The sequence below is a fragment of the Pseudophryne corroboree genome, chromosome 1, assembly GCF_028390025.1.
Source record: "Pseudophryne corroboree isolate aPseCor3 chromosome 1, aPseCor3.hap2, whole genome shotgun sequence".
Lineage (NCBI taxonomy): Eukaryota > Metazoa > Chordata > Amphibia > Anura > Myobatrachidae > Pseudophryne > Pseudophryne corroboree.
The window spans coordinates 309,973,480-309,992,344 of NC_086444.1; the positions used below are offsets into that span (position 1 = coordinate 309,973,480).

Below are 18,865 nucleotides of genomic sequence, written 5' to 3' on the forward strand. Positions count from 1 at the left end.
TTTCTTTTCCTTATACATGCGCACCCTCGTGTCAGGGACAGAGGGGTCAATCTGTGATATGCAACACCTCTTTTATTGCAATAATCATATAATGAATACTTTTAGCCAATTTTGGCTGCAACTTTGCATCATCGTAGTCGACACTGAAGTCAGAATCCGTGTCGGTATCAGTGTCTACTATTTGGGATAGTGGGCGCTTTTGAGATCCAGAAGGTCCCTGCGACATAGTGAAAGGCAGGGTTTGACTCCCTGTACACTCCCTGGACTCCGCTTTGTCCAACCTTTTGTGCAATAAATTCACATTTGCATTTAAAACATTCCACATATCCAACCAGTCAGGTGTCGGCGTTGCCGACGGAGACACCACACTCATTTGCTCCACCTCCTCCTTAGAAGAGCCTTCCACGTCAGACATGCCGACACACGCGTACCGACACACCACACACTCAGGGAATTCTCTATCTGGAGACAGCTTATGCCAGCACACACCCAGCGCCAGGACCCAGGGAAAAAATTACCCAGATAGCGGTTTTAATATATATATATATATATATATATATATATATATATATATATATATATAAACGTTATGGTAAGAACTTACCGTTGATAACGTGATTTCTCTTATGTCCACAGGTATCCACAGGATAACATTGGGATATTGTCGAGCGACAGCGAAAATGGCACCGACACGGTCACGAGCTTTCTGGCCTCCCAGGATGCATTGGGGCCTCCACTATATAGTCCCGCCCACTGACTCAGTCAGATCAGTTCTTTCCACAGCGATTATAGGCAGGAACATTAGGTAGAGACCTGTACAGGCGATAAGAACACACATGCACACCCTTCCATACAAGAAGGAAGAGGTTTTTAGTGTTTGTCTAGATCCTCAAATCAGATGCGTCCGGGTGGGATCCCTGTGGATACCTGTGGACATAAGAGAAATCACGTTATCAACGGTAAGTTCTTACCATAACGTTCATTTCTCTGGCTGGGTCCACAGGATTATCCACAGGATAACATTGGGATTCCCAAAGCCATTTTAGTGGTGGGGACGCTCCTGATTAGACAGGAGGAATTTCGCCCGAAGTCTGCGTCATGAGAGGCAAAAGTATCCAAGGCATAATGTCTGATGAATGTGTTTATGGAAGACCATGTGGCTGCCTTACATATCTGTTCTGCTGATGCACCCTGTTGTGCTGCCCAAGAAGGACCTACCTTACGTGTAGAGTGTGCAGCGACATTAGCCGGAATAGGGAGATCTGCATGAGAATAAGCTTCAGATATTACCATTCGGAGCCATCTCGCCAGCGTCTGTTTACTAGCAGGCCAACCTCTCCTATGGAATCCGTAGAGGATGAAGAGGGAATCTGTTTTCCTGATGGCACTAGTACGATCTATGTAGATTTTTAAAGACCGGACCACGTCCAGTGACTCTTCTCCCGCAGATAGTCCCGATACCTGAAAAGCTGGGACTACAATCTCTTCATTCAGGTGAAACTTTAACACCACCTTTGGAAGATAACTAGATCTCGTTCTGAGAACTGCTCTGTCTGGAAAAAAACTTAGGAAAGGAGACTTACATGATAATGCTCCTAAATCTGACACTCTTCTGGCTGACGCCATTGCCAGTAAAGAAAGAACTTTAACCGTTAACCACTTAAGATCTGCTCTCTCAAGTGGTTCAAACAAAGGACCCTGGAGAAATTTAAGAACTAAATTCAAATCCCAGGGAGCTGCAGGAGGAACAAATGGAGGTTGAATATGTACTACTCCTTGGAAAAAAGTATGTACATCCTGTAGGTCAGCAATCTTCTGCTGAAACCATACAGTCAACGCTGAGACTTGCACCCTCAAGGAAGCAACCTTCAACCCCTTATCCAATCCTGCCTGCAGAAAATCCAAAATTCTAGCTACTTTAAAGGCTCTTGGATTGTAATTTTTTCCAGAACACCAATGAATATAGGCTTGCCATATTCTATGATATACACGGGCCGAAGAAGGCTTTCTTGCTCTAAGCATGGTTTGGATTACTTGCTTTGAAAATCCTTTAGCCTCTAAGATAGAGGTTTCAACAGCCACGCCGTCAAAGACAGGCGATCCAGATGACTGTGACAACAAGGACCCTGCATTAACAGATCTGGACGTTGAGGGAGCAGTATCGATGCTTCCACGGACATTCTCCACAGATCTGTGTACCAATGCCTTCTTGGCCAAGCTGGAGCTATTAGAATGATTGCTCCTTTTGCCCGTTTTATCTTTCTCACTACTCTGGGTAACAGAGATATTGGAGGGAACAGATATGCCAGCTGAAACCTCCATTCTACTGACAGTGCGTCTACCAGGACTGCTCCTGGGTCCCTTGTTCTTGATCCGTACCTCGGAACTTTGTTTAGACGAGACGCCATAAGGTCTATCTCCGGTAGACCCCATCTGTTCACCAGTGTCTGAAACACTTCTGGGTGTAATGCCCATTCGGTTTCCTGAATGGTGTGCCGACTGAGAAAATCCGCTTCCCAATTTAGTACACCCGGGACAAATACTGCTGACAATGCTGGGAGATGGAGTTCTGCCCACTTTAGAATGGGAGTTACTTCCTCCATCAGACTCCTGCTGTGAGTCCCTCCTTGATGATTTAGGTATGCTACTGCCGTTGCATTGTCTGAGCGGATCTGGACTGGTCTTCCTTGTAGATTGTCCTTTGCCTGAACTAGGGCCAAGTAAATGGCTCTTATTTCTAACAGATTTATCGGCAGGCGACTTTCCCTTGCGGTCCATTTTCCCTGGAACCATAGGCTTCCGAGTACCGCCCCCCAACCTTGCAGGCTGGCATCTGTCGTCAGGACTTGCCACTCTTTTATCCAAAAGGGTCTCCCCTTGTTTAAATGGTCTGTCTGTAGCCACCATGCTAGAGACCTTTTTACATTTACTGGAATCTTTATCATCTGCTTCTTTATTGTTTGATGATTTCCGTTCCATTTTGTCAAAATGAGATGCTGCAATGGTCTGGAGTGGAATTGCGCATATTCCACCATGTCGAACGTTGATACCATCAGACCCAACAGTCGCATTGCTGCATGGACTGACATTGTCTGGGCTTGCAACGCTTTCTGAGCCATGACCTGCACCTTGACTATTTTCTTCTCTGGTAAGAGAACTCTCTGTAGGTCTGAATCCAATATGGCTCCCAAATGAACCATCCGCTGTGATGGATTCAGGGACGACTTCTCCCAATTTATGAGCCACCCGTGTCTCTGTAAACAAACTATCGTCTGTTGGAGATGGCTCAATAGTAAATCTTGCGACTGTGCTAAGATTAATAGGTCGTCTAGGTATGGGAATATCCTTATCCCTTGTTTGCGCAGACAAGCTGCCATAACCACCATGATCTTGGTAAACACCCTGGGTGCTGTAGCAAGCCCGAAGGGCAGAGCTTGGAACTGGAAGTGTTCCTTGAGGATGGCAAACCTGAGGTAACACTGATGTGATAGTGCTATAGGCACATGTAGGTAAGCATCCCGCACATCCAGAGATACCATATAGTCTCCCGGTTCCATAGCCAACATTATGGAGCGTAACGTCTCCATGTGGAACTTCGGGATCCATATGTAATTGTTCAACATCTTCAGATTTAGAATTGGTCGATATGACCCATTTGGTTTCTGGATTAGAAACAGATTGGAGTAATACCCCTGTCCCTTTTGTGATGGAGGTACAGGGACAATCACACCTGACTGCAGTAATTTTTGGACTGCTTCTTGCAGGGCATTGGCCTTCGACTCTATACGAGACGGGCTGGTGCAAAAAAATCTTTGAGGAGGCTGCCTCCTGAATGGGAACCCATACCCCTGAAATACTACCTTCTGCACCCAGGCATCTGTTGTTGACTGTTGCCATGTGTGTGCAAATTGCAGGAGTCGGCCCCCAACCCTGGAATCCTCCAGGCGGAGGCCCGTCTCTTCAGGCAGAGGGCTTTTGTTCAGGTTTGGAAGCTGGCTTTTTGCTAGCCCACTGCTTCTTACCCCTGGATTTAAACTGGGGTTGTTTAGGCTCCTCTTTACCTTTCGCTTTGCTATGCCAGCGAAATGAGCTAAATTTTAAACCCTTGGACTTAGGGTTGTAGGTAGCCGGAAATCTGACCTTCTTCGATTCAGCCTCTGACTCTAGGATATCCGATAAAGGTTTTCCAAATAATATATTACCCATGAAAGGCAATGCTTCCAATTCCTTCTTGGACTCCGCATCTGCCTTCCAGGTCCGTAGCCAGACTGCTCTGCGAGCAACTACTGCCAGGGCTGAAGCTTTAGAAGCAACAGTGCCTACATCAATGGCTGCTTCTTCTAAATACTGGGCAGATTGTCTTCAATGGCAAAGACGATCCTCTTGCTCCCTAGTAGGAGAGGGGATGTCATTCTCTAGTTCCTCTACCCATTCGCCCATTGCCTTTGCTACCCAGGCCGAAGCCATAGCAGGTCTTACCACTGCACCCACAAGAGAAAAAATATTTTTCAATAGGCTCTCTACCCTCCTGTCTGTGACATCATTCAAAGAGGTAGATGACAGTGGCAAAGCAGATTTGTGCACGAGTCGCAGAACATGTGCATCTACTTTTGGAGGAACTTCTCTCTTCGAACAATCTCCAGCAGGAAATGGATAATAAGAATCCCATCTCCTAGGAATCTTATACTTTTTACCGGGCGCTGCCCAAGACTCATCCATCATTTCCGTCAACTCCTCTGACGCTGGAAATTCAGCTTTCACTGACTTTGTTCGTTTGAATACAGGTGCTTTTGCTTTTAACGCTGTCTTGGCTGGTTCTTCCAGAGAAAGCACAGCCTTTACTGCATTAATGAGTTCAGCTACATCATCTGAACTAAAGCTCTGCGACTGATCATCATACGGAGTTGAATCTATTGTTTCCGCATCATCATCCGATGTATCCTCTTGTGTAGTCTGCCATCTTAGTCTTACCTACCCCTTGGTTGCTTGTAGAGGCTACTGGAACCAAACCATAGGAAGGGAGCTGCATGTATGGGTTCATAGTGTAACCTAACCCCTGAGGTGGTGCTACTGGAGCTAACCTGTCCGCTATTGAAGACAGAGTCTTTGCGAACATATTCCATGGTGGCTCTACTGGAGGTTGAACTAACTCCTGTTTTTTACTTCGCTGAAAAGCGAAACAGTTTGCACACAAACCCTCATAAGTGACCAATTGAATCATATCAATTACCCCTGACTTACAAGATAAGCATGTTAGGGCTGTAGGAGTGCTTGACAAATTCTCCTCATCACTTTTGCCGCTCACAGACATTTTTTCTGATATTGACTACACAATTTTGTGACTGAACCACACCCTATAATCAGTATATAGAGGTGAAATCAATCTGACCACAGTGCACCTGATTTGAGGGTCAGAACAGGACTGACATTACACAGAAAAGTCAGCACACATACTAGCAGTCAGTCACATGTTAAAGCATTAGACATTGTCATATGAGAATACAACCTCCATAATAACTTATACATAAGTAGGAAATTTGTACTGCTGTTTAACTGGTTCTTTTTCAACATAACATGCAGAAAACACAGTAATATACAGGTCTCATATGCAATAGGTACTAAAAATTAACAGTGCACACTAAGAAGTAGAAGGAATTTTTAGTACTGTATACCCTGCCTCCAGGGAGCGGGATACAGGGAGACTCACCACACTTCCATATCCAAGCAAAGACGCTCGAAAGACGCTGAGTGGATTCAGACGCTACTGGTGTACACTGCCGCTCTTGGTAACTGATAACGGACACGGACGCTCACCAACGGACACGGACGCTGAGCGACTCCACGTGCATGCAGACACTAAAGGCCTGCGACTCGGTCTGGGCGGGTTTATATCCAGTGTACACAACCGCAGCGTCTAAGCTGCGACCGAGTACCCTCATGGTAGCGTCTGAGCCGGAAGTGAGGTTATTCAGTTCATGAAACGAGAGACCCGCGGGAACTGGCCATGAACTCGGAGGAGGGACGGCCAGGAGAGCGTCTGAAACCCCCTGTTGACTTAAACTCCCAGGATCGCAGCCTCACCTAGTCCTGGCGCCTATGATCCCCGGAGCGTAGCGCTGTCACACTCGAGATGTTCGGCGCATCAACACGCTGTTTGTAGTCTCCACCAAATCAGCGTAGCTGTGTCCTGACCCCTCTAGTAAGAGGAAGTCCATATACTCACTGTCTCCCCATGCTCCGGCCACAGCCTGGTAACGTCTGCTGGACCTGCTAGAACATCCGACACAGACGCCCGTCGAGACAGCACTGTACCGCGAAGGTAAGCGTTGTTGCGACCCGGTGGGGAGTTGTTGGAGCGACTCTTTCTAATACACGTTTAAGACGCTGTTAAGAGAAGTCGCTCAAACAAAAACAGTCAGTCTATAAAAATAAAGTAATGAAAACTTGAGGCTGCTTTCACAGCAGCCCTGTGACCATGCGGCTTCCTGCCGCACCAAGCAAAAAACTGATCTGACTGAGTCAGTGGGCGGGACTATATAGTGGAGGCCCCAATGCATCCTGGGAGGCCAGAAAGCTCGTGACCGTGTTGGTGCCATTTTCGCTGTCGCTCGACAATATCCCAATGTTATCCTGTGGATAATCCTGTGGACCCAGCCAGAGAAATATATAAATATATAAAACACTGCACCAAATTATGTGCCCCCCCTTCTTTCAAACCCCCTGTCACCGTGTTCAGAAGGGGAGAGTCCAGGGAGCCAGCTTCTCAGCGGTGTGCTGTGGAGAAAATGGCGCTGGTGAGTGCTGAGGATCAAGCTCCGCCCCCTCAGCGGCGGGCTTCGGTCCCGCTCGAAAACTTTCAAAAACTGGCGGGGGATCTCTTATATATAATGCAGAGCCCATATATGCCCAGATTTTGCCAGATCAGAGGTTTAATTGCTGCCCAGGGAGCCCCCCCTGCGCCCTTACAGTGCCTGCCATGTGTGTGTTGTGCGGGAGCAATGGCGCTGCGCGTTACCTCAGTGAAGAGCCGAAGTCTTCTGCCGCCTCTGAAGTCTTATTTCTTCTCATACTCACCCGGCTTCTATCTTCCGGCTCTGTGAGGAGGATGGCGGCGCGGCTCCGGGACGAACAGCTAGGAGAGACCTGCGTTCTGACTCCCTCTGAAGCTAATGGGGTCCAGTAGCCTAAGAAGCAGAGCCTAGCAGTTAAGTAGGTCTGCTTCTCTCCGCTCAGTCCCTCGATGCAGGGAGTCTGTTGCCAGCAGGCTCCCTGAAAATAAAAAACCTAACAAAATTACTTTCTTTCAGGAAACTCAGGAGAGCTCCCTGTAATGCACCCAGTCTCCTCTAGGCACAGTATCAAACTGGGGTCTGGAGGAGGGGCATAGAGGGAGGAGCCAGTGCACACCCATATCTAAAGTTCTTTTTAGTGCCCATGTCTCCTGCGGAGCCCGTCCATTCCCCATGGTCCTTACGGAGTCCCCAGCATCCTCTAGGACGTAAAAAAAAGACACTGAGGCTAGAGGGGGAGTGGTTTATATAGGGCTGGTGTCTTTTTTTTTTCTTCTTTCCTGTTTACCTGCAGAAGGAATAACCCAGAGGTGGTGCTGCCATGGGGGGGGTAAAGGAAATAATGATGTCATTACCAGTGCGTGGCTTGCGTTGCATGAACAATAATGCTCAAACGGAGAATCGGATCAAAATTTCAATTGCACCTCCAGTGTGTAGAAACTACAAAAATGGTCCTGTCACTTTGTACAGTGTCTGCTACGGGTGCTCCTCGGGTAACACCAAGAACAATGGGTTAATATTTACTTACATTAAGACGTCTCAAATTTACATCTCTATAGAGTTACCAAATGTTTAACACTTATTTATATTTACAACCGTGAAAATCAGAAACTCCCGTGCGAAGAACGGGTACAACAGCTAGTTATGAATAAATCTCTGCTGTTCTTCGGATCCTCTCAAAACTACTTCTACTAAAACAATGATATAAAAGTTCATATCGTTCTGTGTGTAGGCACCAACGATTAACGATGCGCGGCCCCGCGCTCGTTAATCGTTGGTGCCCCGTCGCTTATGCATGCAGGCCAATATGGACGAGATTGTCCATATTAGCGTGCAGTGCTATGGAGACGGGTGACGGGGGGGGGGGAGTGAAGAAGCTGCACTCCCCCCGTCACCTTCCCCCCGCCGCCGGGTCACCCGTCGGCCGTATCCGCCATCGGGCAGCTTGGCGGCGGAACGGTATGTGTGTAGGGCCCATTAGACGCCACCAGGAGGGTTAGAAATCAGCTGCAGGGGGAGGTTATGGTTAGGCTGCTCGGGTGGGGGGCCTTTAGGGTTAGGGGAGAAATACTCACTGGAATGCTGTAGCATCACAGGACGCATCAGAAGTCACTGTCTAGACCACCAGGGATGTTTTGTTAACAGTTCTTTACATCAACATATCATCCAGGTAGATATGCCAGATGTCAACATGCCGGCATAATGCAGGTCAACAGTTCCACCATGTTGAAAAGTCAAACCACACACGGTTAACTGGCTACTCAATAATGAAATCCATTTAGTAGGGATTCTAGGTCGTAAGCTAGGAAAGGGACTGATGAGAATGATAAAATACTAGTACCATAGACCTACCGTTTGCGGGTCACCCCATCACATCCCCCGCCCCTCCATACTTGGTGCTTCAGATTCCGTCACATCTATGCAATGGAAGCCAGATATGGGATAGGTCACCACCAATTATTATATACTCTGTAAAGCACATCTCCAAAGGTTTGAGATCTGCGCATGGGCAAATGCTGCATTGCACAGATCTCAGCCTGTGACATCGCTCGCAGTGACAAGGACGTCACAACCTGATCAAAATGCTACAGCCGTTTTGGGGTGTCAACCCTGTTTTGTAGGTGTGCCGATGCAGAGGTCTTCCGACGCGCATTTATTGTCCCCTGCATGATTTAACTGAACTTCCTGGGTAATGTGAAAGTTACTCAGATGTCCCATGGTCACACACAGGGATCCAATGCTGAGGCTTCGGACATAGCAGCGAATCACAGAAGTGGGTGCCTTTCAAATCAAGATTCCTACAGCAGCTTTAGCATATTTTAGCACAAATGCATCCAGCTCTGAATCAGGACCTTTGTACTATGGGGGTAATTCAGAGTTGATCGCAGCAGCGGATTTGTTAGCAGTTGGGCAAAACCATGTGCACTGCAGGGGGGGCAGATATAACATTTACAGAGAGTTAGATTTGGGTGGGTTATTTTGTTTCTGTGCAGGGTAAATACTGGCTGCTTTATTTTTACACTGCAATTTAGAGTTCAGTTTGAACACACCACACCAAAACCTAACGCTCTCTGTAAATGTTATATCTGACACACCTGCAGTGCAGAAGGTTTTGCCCAACTGCTAACAAATTTGCTGCTGCGATAAACTCTGAATAACCACCTATGTCGGTGCTAATAATTGCTAATGACAGTTACTATATCCTGAGAATATAAGCATGACATATGTTATACTTTCACAATGCAAGTGATCCTAATTCATGTATATAATATCTATATAAAGAAAAGTTCTGATGGCATCATGAATAATAATAAATGAGTAACGTCAGTGTTCATTGGAAATCTTGTGTTTTATAAGGATCAATGCAGCACCTACTGTAAAATAAAGAGCTGATTAGTTTACCAAGAGATGAGGTATAGATTGAGAAAAACAGAGGACCTAAGACTAAGGGTGTGTACACACGGTGAGATATTTTCTTTCGATTTTGACTAGTCAAAATCGTAAGAAAAGTTAGTGCAGATCGCAAGGTGAAAGTCACCTTGCGACCCCGATTTGATCCCGATGCGCGGTCCCGCCAGGTCGGCATCGCAAGAAAAGATAGACTGTGCAGGCAAGTCAATCCTTGCTAGATCTGTGTACTATCTAGTTCATCTCACATGTCAATGACATCTCACATAAGCCAAAATCTCACATAAGCCAAAATCGTAAGCACACATAGTCCATATCTCAAGAAAAGTTAGTCAAAATCTGTCCTATCTGGGCTCCGGGGAGTTCAAGGGAAATCGCAAGTGAAAATCGGGCATAGGAAGGATCTCACCGTGTGTACACACCCATAGCCTTGCCTCTGATAGAGGTAGCTTCAGAGAAGCGTACACAAAGAGTGATTACATGCTGTAGGTAGGATGAGAACCAAGAAAGGGCTGTGTCCTGAAGACGTCGGGATTGTAGCGTTTGTACGAGGACAGTGGTCAAGTGTTGAAAGCAGCAAAAAGAGCTAGAAGAATAAGTAGTGAGTAATGGCCTTTACACTTAGCAGTGACCAGATCATTCACTAATTTAGTCAGTGCTGTCTCTGCGGAGTATTGGTAACAAATGCCTGACTGAAGTGGGTACAATAGTACCCCTTTCACATAGCACAAATAACCTGGTATTGACATGGTATATTGCCGGGTCGACACGGGTCACTGTGCGATGTGAAAGGGCCCATAGAGAATTCCTGGCTCACCTGACCCGATAATTCAACCCGGGTTATAAGCAGAGTTATTCCTGGGTTGAATACCGGGTCAGGGGCAGCGTGAACAGGTTCCCGGGTCGATGCGATCTGGTACCTATTCACTACATAGGGAGAGGCGGTGCGGAGATAAGCTCATCTCCCAGCACCGCCCCCACCCCTCACTGCTACAGCAACCCAACCGGCATATTGCCGGGTGGTGTAGCCGGCTGATAGGGTCCAATGCCGGTCCCATCCAGGAAGGACCCGTTTCCAATCTTTGAGTGGGACCCGGCATTTGCGATGTGAAGGGGTATAAGTTGTGTAAATTAAGAAAGTGTGTGAGCTGAGTGTAAGCAATTATCTCCAGTAGCTTGGAGGGGCATCAGAGCTGAGAGATGGGATGGTAGATAGAGAGAGAGTGGACCAGAGTTTTTTCTTCTAAGAATTCAGAGTAATCACTGCATGCTTAAACAGTGAAGGAAAGATACCAGTAGAGAGAGATTACAGATTTTAGTTAGGGATGAGCACAGGAGACAGAGCTCTCCTTATTTGTGAGAGTACAGAATCAAAAGGAGAGGTAATAGAGTAGAAGGATGAGAAGACTGATGACAATGTGTATGAACTACAGATGGAACCACGCTCTGTGTGTGGCTGCATCGCGGGGGCGCACGCGTGTCCCATTCGTGCCAGGCGCACCTAGTCGCGGACGGAGCCACGATTAGCATGGCTCCATCTGTATAAGAGCATTTGCTGCATTGACTGCACTAAGAGGCTCCTCGCCTCTAAGTACATACCTCAATAGTACCTTGTTTAGGTGCACTCCCATAACAAAGGCTACACGTTTCCCTAGCACAGGCATTCCCAACCTTGGTCCTCAAGGCACACTAACAGTCCAGGTTCTAGTGATATCCATGTTTGAGCACAGGTGACTTAATTAGTTCTAGAACTAGTGGAAGAAAAAAGGACAACTCTATTATCTGAGGCACTGGTCCTTTTTTCTTCCACTAGTTCTATAATATTACCTACAACTTTGGGGAGCACTGCCGGTTCTCTATAAAATCTACATCAAAAATCTTTTCACCACAAATAGTGAATAATTAGGTAGACATCCTCTTCATATACCGGTTCAGTTATTGTGATTCATATTGCCTTCCCCAACAGGGGACCAACCCAGTGCGCCTATCTTATCCTCATACCCCCTTTCCTCACCTGTTTTTTTCGGACTTAGGGGAACATTTACTAAGCAGTGATAAGAACGGAGAAGTGAGCCAGTGGAGAAATTGCCCATGGCAACCAATCAGCACTGAAGTAACATCTATAATTTGCATACTATAAAATTATACAGAGCTGCTGATTGGTTGATGGGGCAATTTCTCCACTGGCTCACTTCTCCGCTCTTATCGTTGCTTAGTAAATGTCCCCCATAATTAGTTCCTCAGTTATTTTGATTTAACCATCTGTGCTGAAGCTTGGATATCACTAAAACCTGCACTGTGCCTTGAGGACCGAGGTTGGGAATGCCTGCCTTAGTAGATCAGAGAGACTGCAATAATGGGGGGTGCAAAGAAAAGGTAAAGCCTAAATCGCAGAAGCTATTAGGGATAGAACGTCTTTATCTGCACATGACTTGTAAATGAAGATGCTGTACAAAAGACCGCAAAACCTTATCTCCCATGTGTACAAGCAGGACAGCAAACACAAACAGGAACTATAAGGAACAGGGCTGATATACAGCTGTTTGCGATCACCAGCCACAGATATGCGACTGCAGAACAAAAGAGCCGCATCATACACAACCTCCAGGCTGTTCTGCATCAAGGAGCATGGCTCAAGGCTGCTGTGGTCTTATCCCAGACACGCACACTGTATCTCCGGCCCTGCCTTACCTGCAGCTGCTGGAATTCATTCTCTAGCTGTTCCCATTCCTCCTGGCACTTGTGCAAGGACATGTTGGAGACGAACAGCAGCAGAAGCAGCACTCACTGCCCCGGCGCCCGCAGCCACGCTCACAGTGACGTCACAGCCACAACTCCAGCAGCACCCAGCGGGCCGCCCAGGCAGGAGGCAGGCCCCGCGCATGCTCGCTGCCTCCAGTCCAGCTGCCAGCTGATCATCAACATCATCACAGATGGGGGAGGAAGGGACGTGGGTGCTGAGAGTGGATGCCCGAGTGAGTTGCCGACCCGGTAGCTCCACATATCGTGTCCTCGGTAGCACAGCCCAGTAGCATTTCATAGCCTTTGCTATCTCTGCGGAAGGTGCTGAACCTGTGACCCTCCAGTTGTTGTGGAACTACACATCCCAGTATGCCAGGCTACAGGATGGCTATTTGTCAGTGCAACATGGCATGCTGGGATGTGTAGTTCCACAACATCTGGCGACCTGCATGTTCAGCACCCTTCTACAGTATAATGAATCGCCTACTATATATGTGTCTTAGTCCATACGATTATACATAACTATCCCATGGTCCCATGGAACACAGCACTGTTATGCAGCAGAAACTGTATTTTATTTATTATTTCAGAAAATTGCATCAGAGTAATAAATGAATTGGCAGCAGCAACGTGGAAGGAGAACTGCATTCCTAGTCATCCATGGTATTCTCAGTGATACAGCCTTGGGTAGCTGATTGTACTGTACCAAACTGCACACGAACAAAGAACTATTACAGATTTTTTTTTCTCCACAGATTTTATTTAGAAAAATTAATCATATTACTCATAACATATTAATCAGAATTTAAATAATATTTTCTTAAGGCGTGATAAGACAAGGGGTTAAATCCAGGAGCATTTCCAGTGTAGAAAAAATGTCCTCAAACTTGCAAAACTAGAAGTTCATTGTGAAATGTCAGCATGGCTATAGGCCAGGATTATTCAGGAGTGAAGCGCTCACCTATTATGTTCTGCTAGAAAGTTTGCCATCCAACAAACGCTTCTTTTCAGCATTTCCACTGCTCTGGAAAACACAGCGGACCGGCACTTGCACGTCACATGACCACAATGGAAACTGTACCCATGTATTATATTCTAGCACGCCTTATGCTCGGTACACAATGGGCGATATATTGGCTGTCCAATTAAGTGGCTGATATATTGTGAGCCTGCCGGCATGTATGTAACCCCTGATATGTCTGTTAACGATGTCGTTCCCAGACCTATCGCATTGGCCCTGCAGCACAGCTGATGGCCGATATATTGGTGCATCACGCTCATACACTTACTGCGGAGACCGCCAGTGACTGACATCACAACTGGGTGGGGACGTGTAAATACCCACCAAGTTGTGACGTCAGGCACAACACATCGCGCTGACAATCGGTACGTGTGTATGCACTTACCAATTGTCAGATAGGTTGGCTGCGGACGATCCATTGGCTTAGTGTGTACCCAGCATTAGGTTTTCCTTCAGGGCTGAAATGGAGAGCACAGTGGGGCTAATTCAGAGCTCCCTCTTCTTGCTTGGCATTAGATACACAAAACGCTAACCTCTACATCCGCATGCAGGTCTTATACTGTTGCTTCCTTATGCTTATGCAGCTTGTGCATCAGTGGTGCAAATCCCCGATCCACTGAACAAAAATGACGATTGGCGGCCATCGATGACTGGCGATCTATTGGGGAAATTTAGCAGATTCAGAATCTGCAAATTGGGGAAATCTAACATGTTGAAGTTTCCCAATTCCCGACTCTAGCATCAGCAGATCGGGAAATTGGGGCAATACATTGCAGATGTATGGGCCCCATTAGAGAGGTGTAGTGAGGGAAAGAGTCTTTGTGAGAAATGCTTGATATATAAGGTAGTAGAGTAACAATTGTAGCTGCTAATGGGGAAAATGTGTGTTGCTATTTTGGGCGGCAGCATTATTAGCCATCGATAATAATAATTATATGAAAAGGGCAACTGTGAGTAAAATAATACATAATTTGTTTGTATCATGGTCTCCTCAATATACACATGAATAAAAGATTTATTAAAAAAAAAAAAGAATCATAGGCTCCTCAGCACTTACCAAATGCATTATGGGGGCAATTGAATTGCCGGTGATGTGCCAGATATCTGGATGATAGATGGACAGTTACAAGGTGGTTGACATGAATATGGTTGACATAGTCAAAAAAGGTCGACAGGTTCAAATTGTCGACATGAAAATTGTTGACATAGCATACGGTCAGCATGATTTCTCTTACGTCCTAGAGGATGCTGGGGACTCCGTAAGGACCATGGGAAAGACGGGCTCCGCAGGAGACATGGGCACTTTAAGAAAGACTTTTGGTATGGGTGTGCACTGGCTCCTCCCTCTATGCCCCTCCTCCAGACCTCAGTTTGATACTGTGCCCAGAGGAGACTGGGTGCATTACAGGGAGCTCTCCTGAGTTTCCGGAAAGAAAGTATTTTGTTAGGTCGCCCTAGTGACACCGTGGGTGTTCCAGTCGGTCTATGTGTTTCCTCCTCTTCCTCTCATACCCAAGGTGTTGAGAATAATAAGAAAAATAAGAATTTACTTACCGATAATTCTATTTCTCGTAGTCCGTAGTGGATGCTGGGGACTCCGTAAGGACCATGGGGAATAGCGGCTCCGCAGGAGACAGGGCACAAAAGTAAAAGCTTTAGGATCAGGTGGTGTGCACTGGCTCCTCCCCCTATGACCCTCCTCCAAGCCTCAGTTAGGATACTGTGCCCGGACGAGCGTACACAATAAGGAAGGATTTTGAATCCCGGGTAAGACTCATACCAGCCACACCAATCACACTGTACAACCTGTGATCTGAACCCAGTTAACAGCATGATAACAGCGGAGCCTCTGAAAAGATGGCTCACAACAATAATAACCCGATTTTTGTAACAATAACTATGTACGAGTATTGCAGACAATCCGCACTTGGGATGGGCGCCCAGCATCCACTACGGACTACGAGAAATAGAATTATCGGTAAGTAAATTCTTATTTTCTCTGACGTCCTAAGTGGATGCTGGGGACTCCGTAAGGACCATGGGGATTATACCAAAGCTCCCAAACGGGCGGGAGAGTGCGGATGACTCTGCAGCACCGAATGAGAGAACTCCAGGTCCTCCTCAGCCAGGGTATCAAATTTGTAGAATTTTGCAAACGTGTTTGCCCCTGACCAAGTAGCAGCTCGGCAAAGTTTTAAAGCCGAGACCCCTCGGGCAGCCGCCCAAGATGAGCCCACCTTCCTTGTGGAATGGGCATTTACATATTTTGGCTGTGGCAGGCCTGCCACAGAATGTGCAAGCTGAATTGTACTACACATCCAACTAGCAATCGTCTGCTTAGAAGCAAGAGCACCCCGTTTGTTGGGTGCATTCAGGATAACAGCAAGTCAGTTTTCCTGACTCCAGCCGTCCTGGAAACATATATTTTCAGGGCCCTGACAACATCTAGCAACTTGGAGTCCTCCAAGTCCCTAGTATCCGCAGGTACCACAATAAGCTGGTTCAGGTGAAACGCTGACACCAGAGAAGAAAAAAGGCTGCGCTATTTTGATGAACTGACAATATAGTCCTCTGTATATAATTAATACAATTTATTAAAAGATATATAATATCACTGTGCTTTTTGTGATAATTAGATCATAAAATGCATGCAACATAAACAAAATAGATAAAACCATACAATATGGATGATAGTATTGAAAAAAGGGTTACCCAAATGATCAGAGCTGTGAGTATATTTTAGTGGAAGAGTCCGTTCCAGATAGTTCCCCCAAGTAATTCTGTATCCGGTGTATATATTCGGTGAGAGGTAAGCAGTGTCCCGTAAAGTGACAGTGTCCGCTAGAGGAATTGGTGCTCCAAGATCTTGAATGGCGAGCTCCTCATGCAATGCGGAAAATTGAAGCAATCGGTCCAATCTGCTATTTGTGTCCTCCGACTTTGTGTCACAATCCGGAATTAGGAAGGGGGATGGTTCGGTCTTCCTGTAGATAGTCGTCAGCTCTGGGTCCCTTGTTAACCTAACGCGTTTCGCTGCGTTCAGCTAGCAGCTTTTTCAAAGGCCTTTGAAAAAGCTGCTAGCTGAACGCAGCGAAACGCGTTAGGTACAGAGGACTATATTGTCAGTTCATCAAAATAGCGCAGCCTTTTTTCTTCTCTATTGTATATCCATTTGTGGGGGTGACTCCCCGTATCTAGGCAGCAGCTTGGTGAAACACCTTGTCCCCTGAGCGCCCGAATACCCTTGGGTAACCACTCTTCACGAAACGCTGACACCACCTTAGGGAGAAACTGGGGACGAGTCCGCAGCTCTGCCCTGTCCGAATGGACAATCAGATATGGGCTTTTGTGAGACAAAGCCGCCAATTCTGACACTCGCCTGGCCGAGGCCAGGGCCAACAGCATGGTCACTTTCCATGTGAGATATTTCAAATCCACAGATTTGAGCGGTTTAAACCAATGTGATTTGAGGAATCCCAGAACTACGTTGAGATCCCACAGTGCCACTGGAGGCACAAAAGGGGGTTGTATATGCAGTACTCCCTTGACAAACTTCTGGACTTCAGAAACTGAAGCCAATTCTTTCTGGAAGAAAATCGACAGGGCCGAAATTTGAACCTTAATGGACCCCAATTTGAGGCCCATAGACACTCCTGTTTGCAGGAAATGTAGGAATCGACCGAGTTGAAATTCCTCCGTGGGGGCCTTCCTGGCCTTACACCATGCAACATATTTTCGCCAAATGCGGTGATAATGTTGTGCGGTCACCTCCTTCCTGGCTCTGACCAGGGTAGGGATGACCTCTTCCGGAATGCCTTTTTCCCTTAGGATCCGGCGTTCAACCGCCATGCCGTCAAACGCAGCCGCGGTAAGTCTTGGAACAGACATGATCCTTGCTGAAGCAAGTCCCTTCTTAGTATCTCTTGAAGTTCCGGGTACCAAGTCCTTCTTGGCCAATCCGGAGCCACGAGTATAGTTCTTACTCCTCTCCTTCTTATAATTCTCAGTACCTTGGGTATGAGAGGCAGAGGAGGGAACACATACACCGACTGGTACACCCACGGTGTTACCAGAGCGTCCCAGCTATTGCCTGAGGGTCTCTTGACCTGGCGCAATACCTGTCCAGTTTTTTGTTCAGACGGGACGCCATCATGTCCACCTTTGGTCTTTCCCAACGGTTCACAATCATGTGGAAGACTTCCAGATGAAGTCCCCACTCTCCCGGGTGGAGGTCGTGCCTGCTGAGGAAGTCTGCTTCCCAGTTGTCCACTCCCGGAATGAACACCGCTAACAGTGTTATCACATGATTTTTCGCCCAGCGAAGAATCCTTGCTGCCATTGCCCTCCTGCTTCTTGTGCCGCCCTGTCTGTTTACGTGGGTGACTGCCGTGATGTTGTCCGACTGGATCAGCACCGGTTGACTTTGAAGCAGAGGTCTTCCTAGGCTCAGAGCATTGTAAATTGCCCTTAGCTCCAGTATATTTATGTGGAGAGAAGTCTCCAGACTTGACCACACTCCTTGGAAATTTCTTCCCTGTGTGACTGCTCCCCAGCCTCTCAGGCTGGCATCCGTGGTCACCATGACCCAGTCCTGAATGCCGAATCTGCTGCCCTCTAGTAGATGAGCACTCTGCAGCCACCACAGAAGAGACACCCTTGTCCTTGGAGACAGGATTATCCGCTGATGCATCTGAAGATGCGATCCGGACCATTCGTCCAGCAGATCCCACTGAAAAATTATTTCGTGAAATCTGCCGAATGGAATCGCTTCGTAAGAAGCCACCATTTTTCCCAGGACTCTTGTGCATTGATGCACTGACACTTGGCCTGGTTCTAGGAGGTTCCTAACTAGCTCGGATAACTCCCAGGCTTTCTCCTCCGGGAGAAACACCTTTTTCTGGACTGTGTCCAGAATCATCCCTAGGAACAGCAGACGTGTCGTCGGAATCAGCTGTGATTTTGGAATATTTAGAATCCACCCGTGCTGTCGTAGAACTACTTGAGATAGTGCTACTCCGACCTCCAACTGTTCTCTGGACCTTGCCCTTATCAGGAGATCGTCCAAGTAAGGGATAATTAAGACGCCTTTTCTTTGAAGAAGAATCATCATTTCGGCCATTACCTTGGTAAAGACCCGGGGTGCCGTGGACAATCCAAACGGCAGCGTCTGAAACTGATAGTGACAGTTCTGTACCACGAACCTGATGTACCCTTGGTGAGAAGGGCAATTTGGGACATGGAGGTAAGCATCCTTGATGTCCAGGGACACCATATAGTCCCCTTCTTCCTGGTTCGCTATCACTGCTCTGAGTGACTCCATCTTGATTTGAACCTTTGTATGTAAGTGTTCAAAGATTTCAGATTTAGAATAGATCTCACCGAGCCGTCTGGCTTCAGTACCACA

At 46.9% G+C, this 18,865-nt stretch overlaps 1 protein-coding gene across 2 annotated transcripts in view; it reads right to left on the reverse strand.

The window, feature by feature from the left end:
- The window catches only part of TMEM120B (transmembrane protein 120B), a 203,004-nt gene that overhangs the window by 127,694 nt on the left and 56,445 nt on the right, over nt 1-18,865 (reverse strand). The window contains exon 1 of one of the 2 annotated variants that reach the window (XM_063964481.1): nt 12,390-12,588. The exons of the other annotated variant lie outside the window; for it this stretch is intronic. Coding sequence (XP_063820551.1) covers nt 12,390-12,452 — 63 coding nt within the window. The 5' untranslated portion in view covers nt 12,453-12,588. Of the gene's footprint in view, nt 1-12,389; nt 12,589-18,865 lie in introns of those variants that run through there. 2 annotated transcript variants of the gene reach the window in all.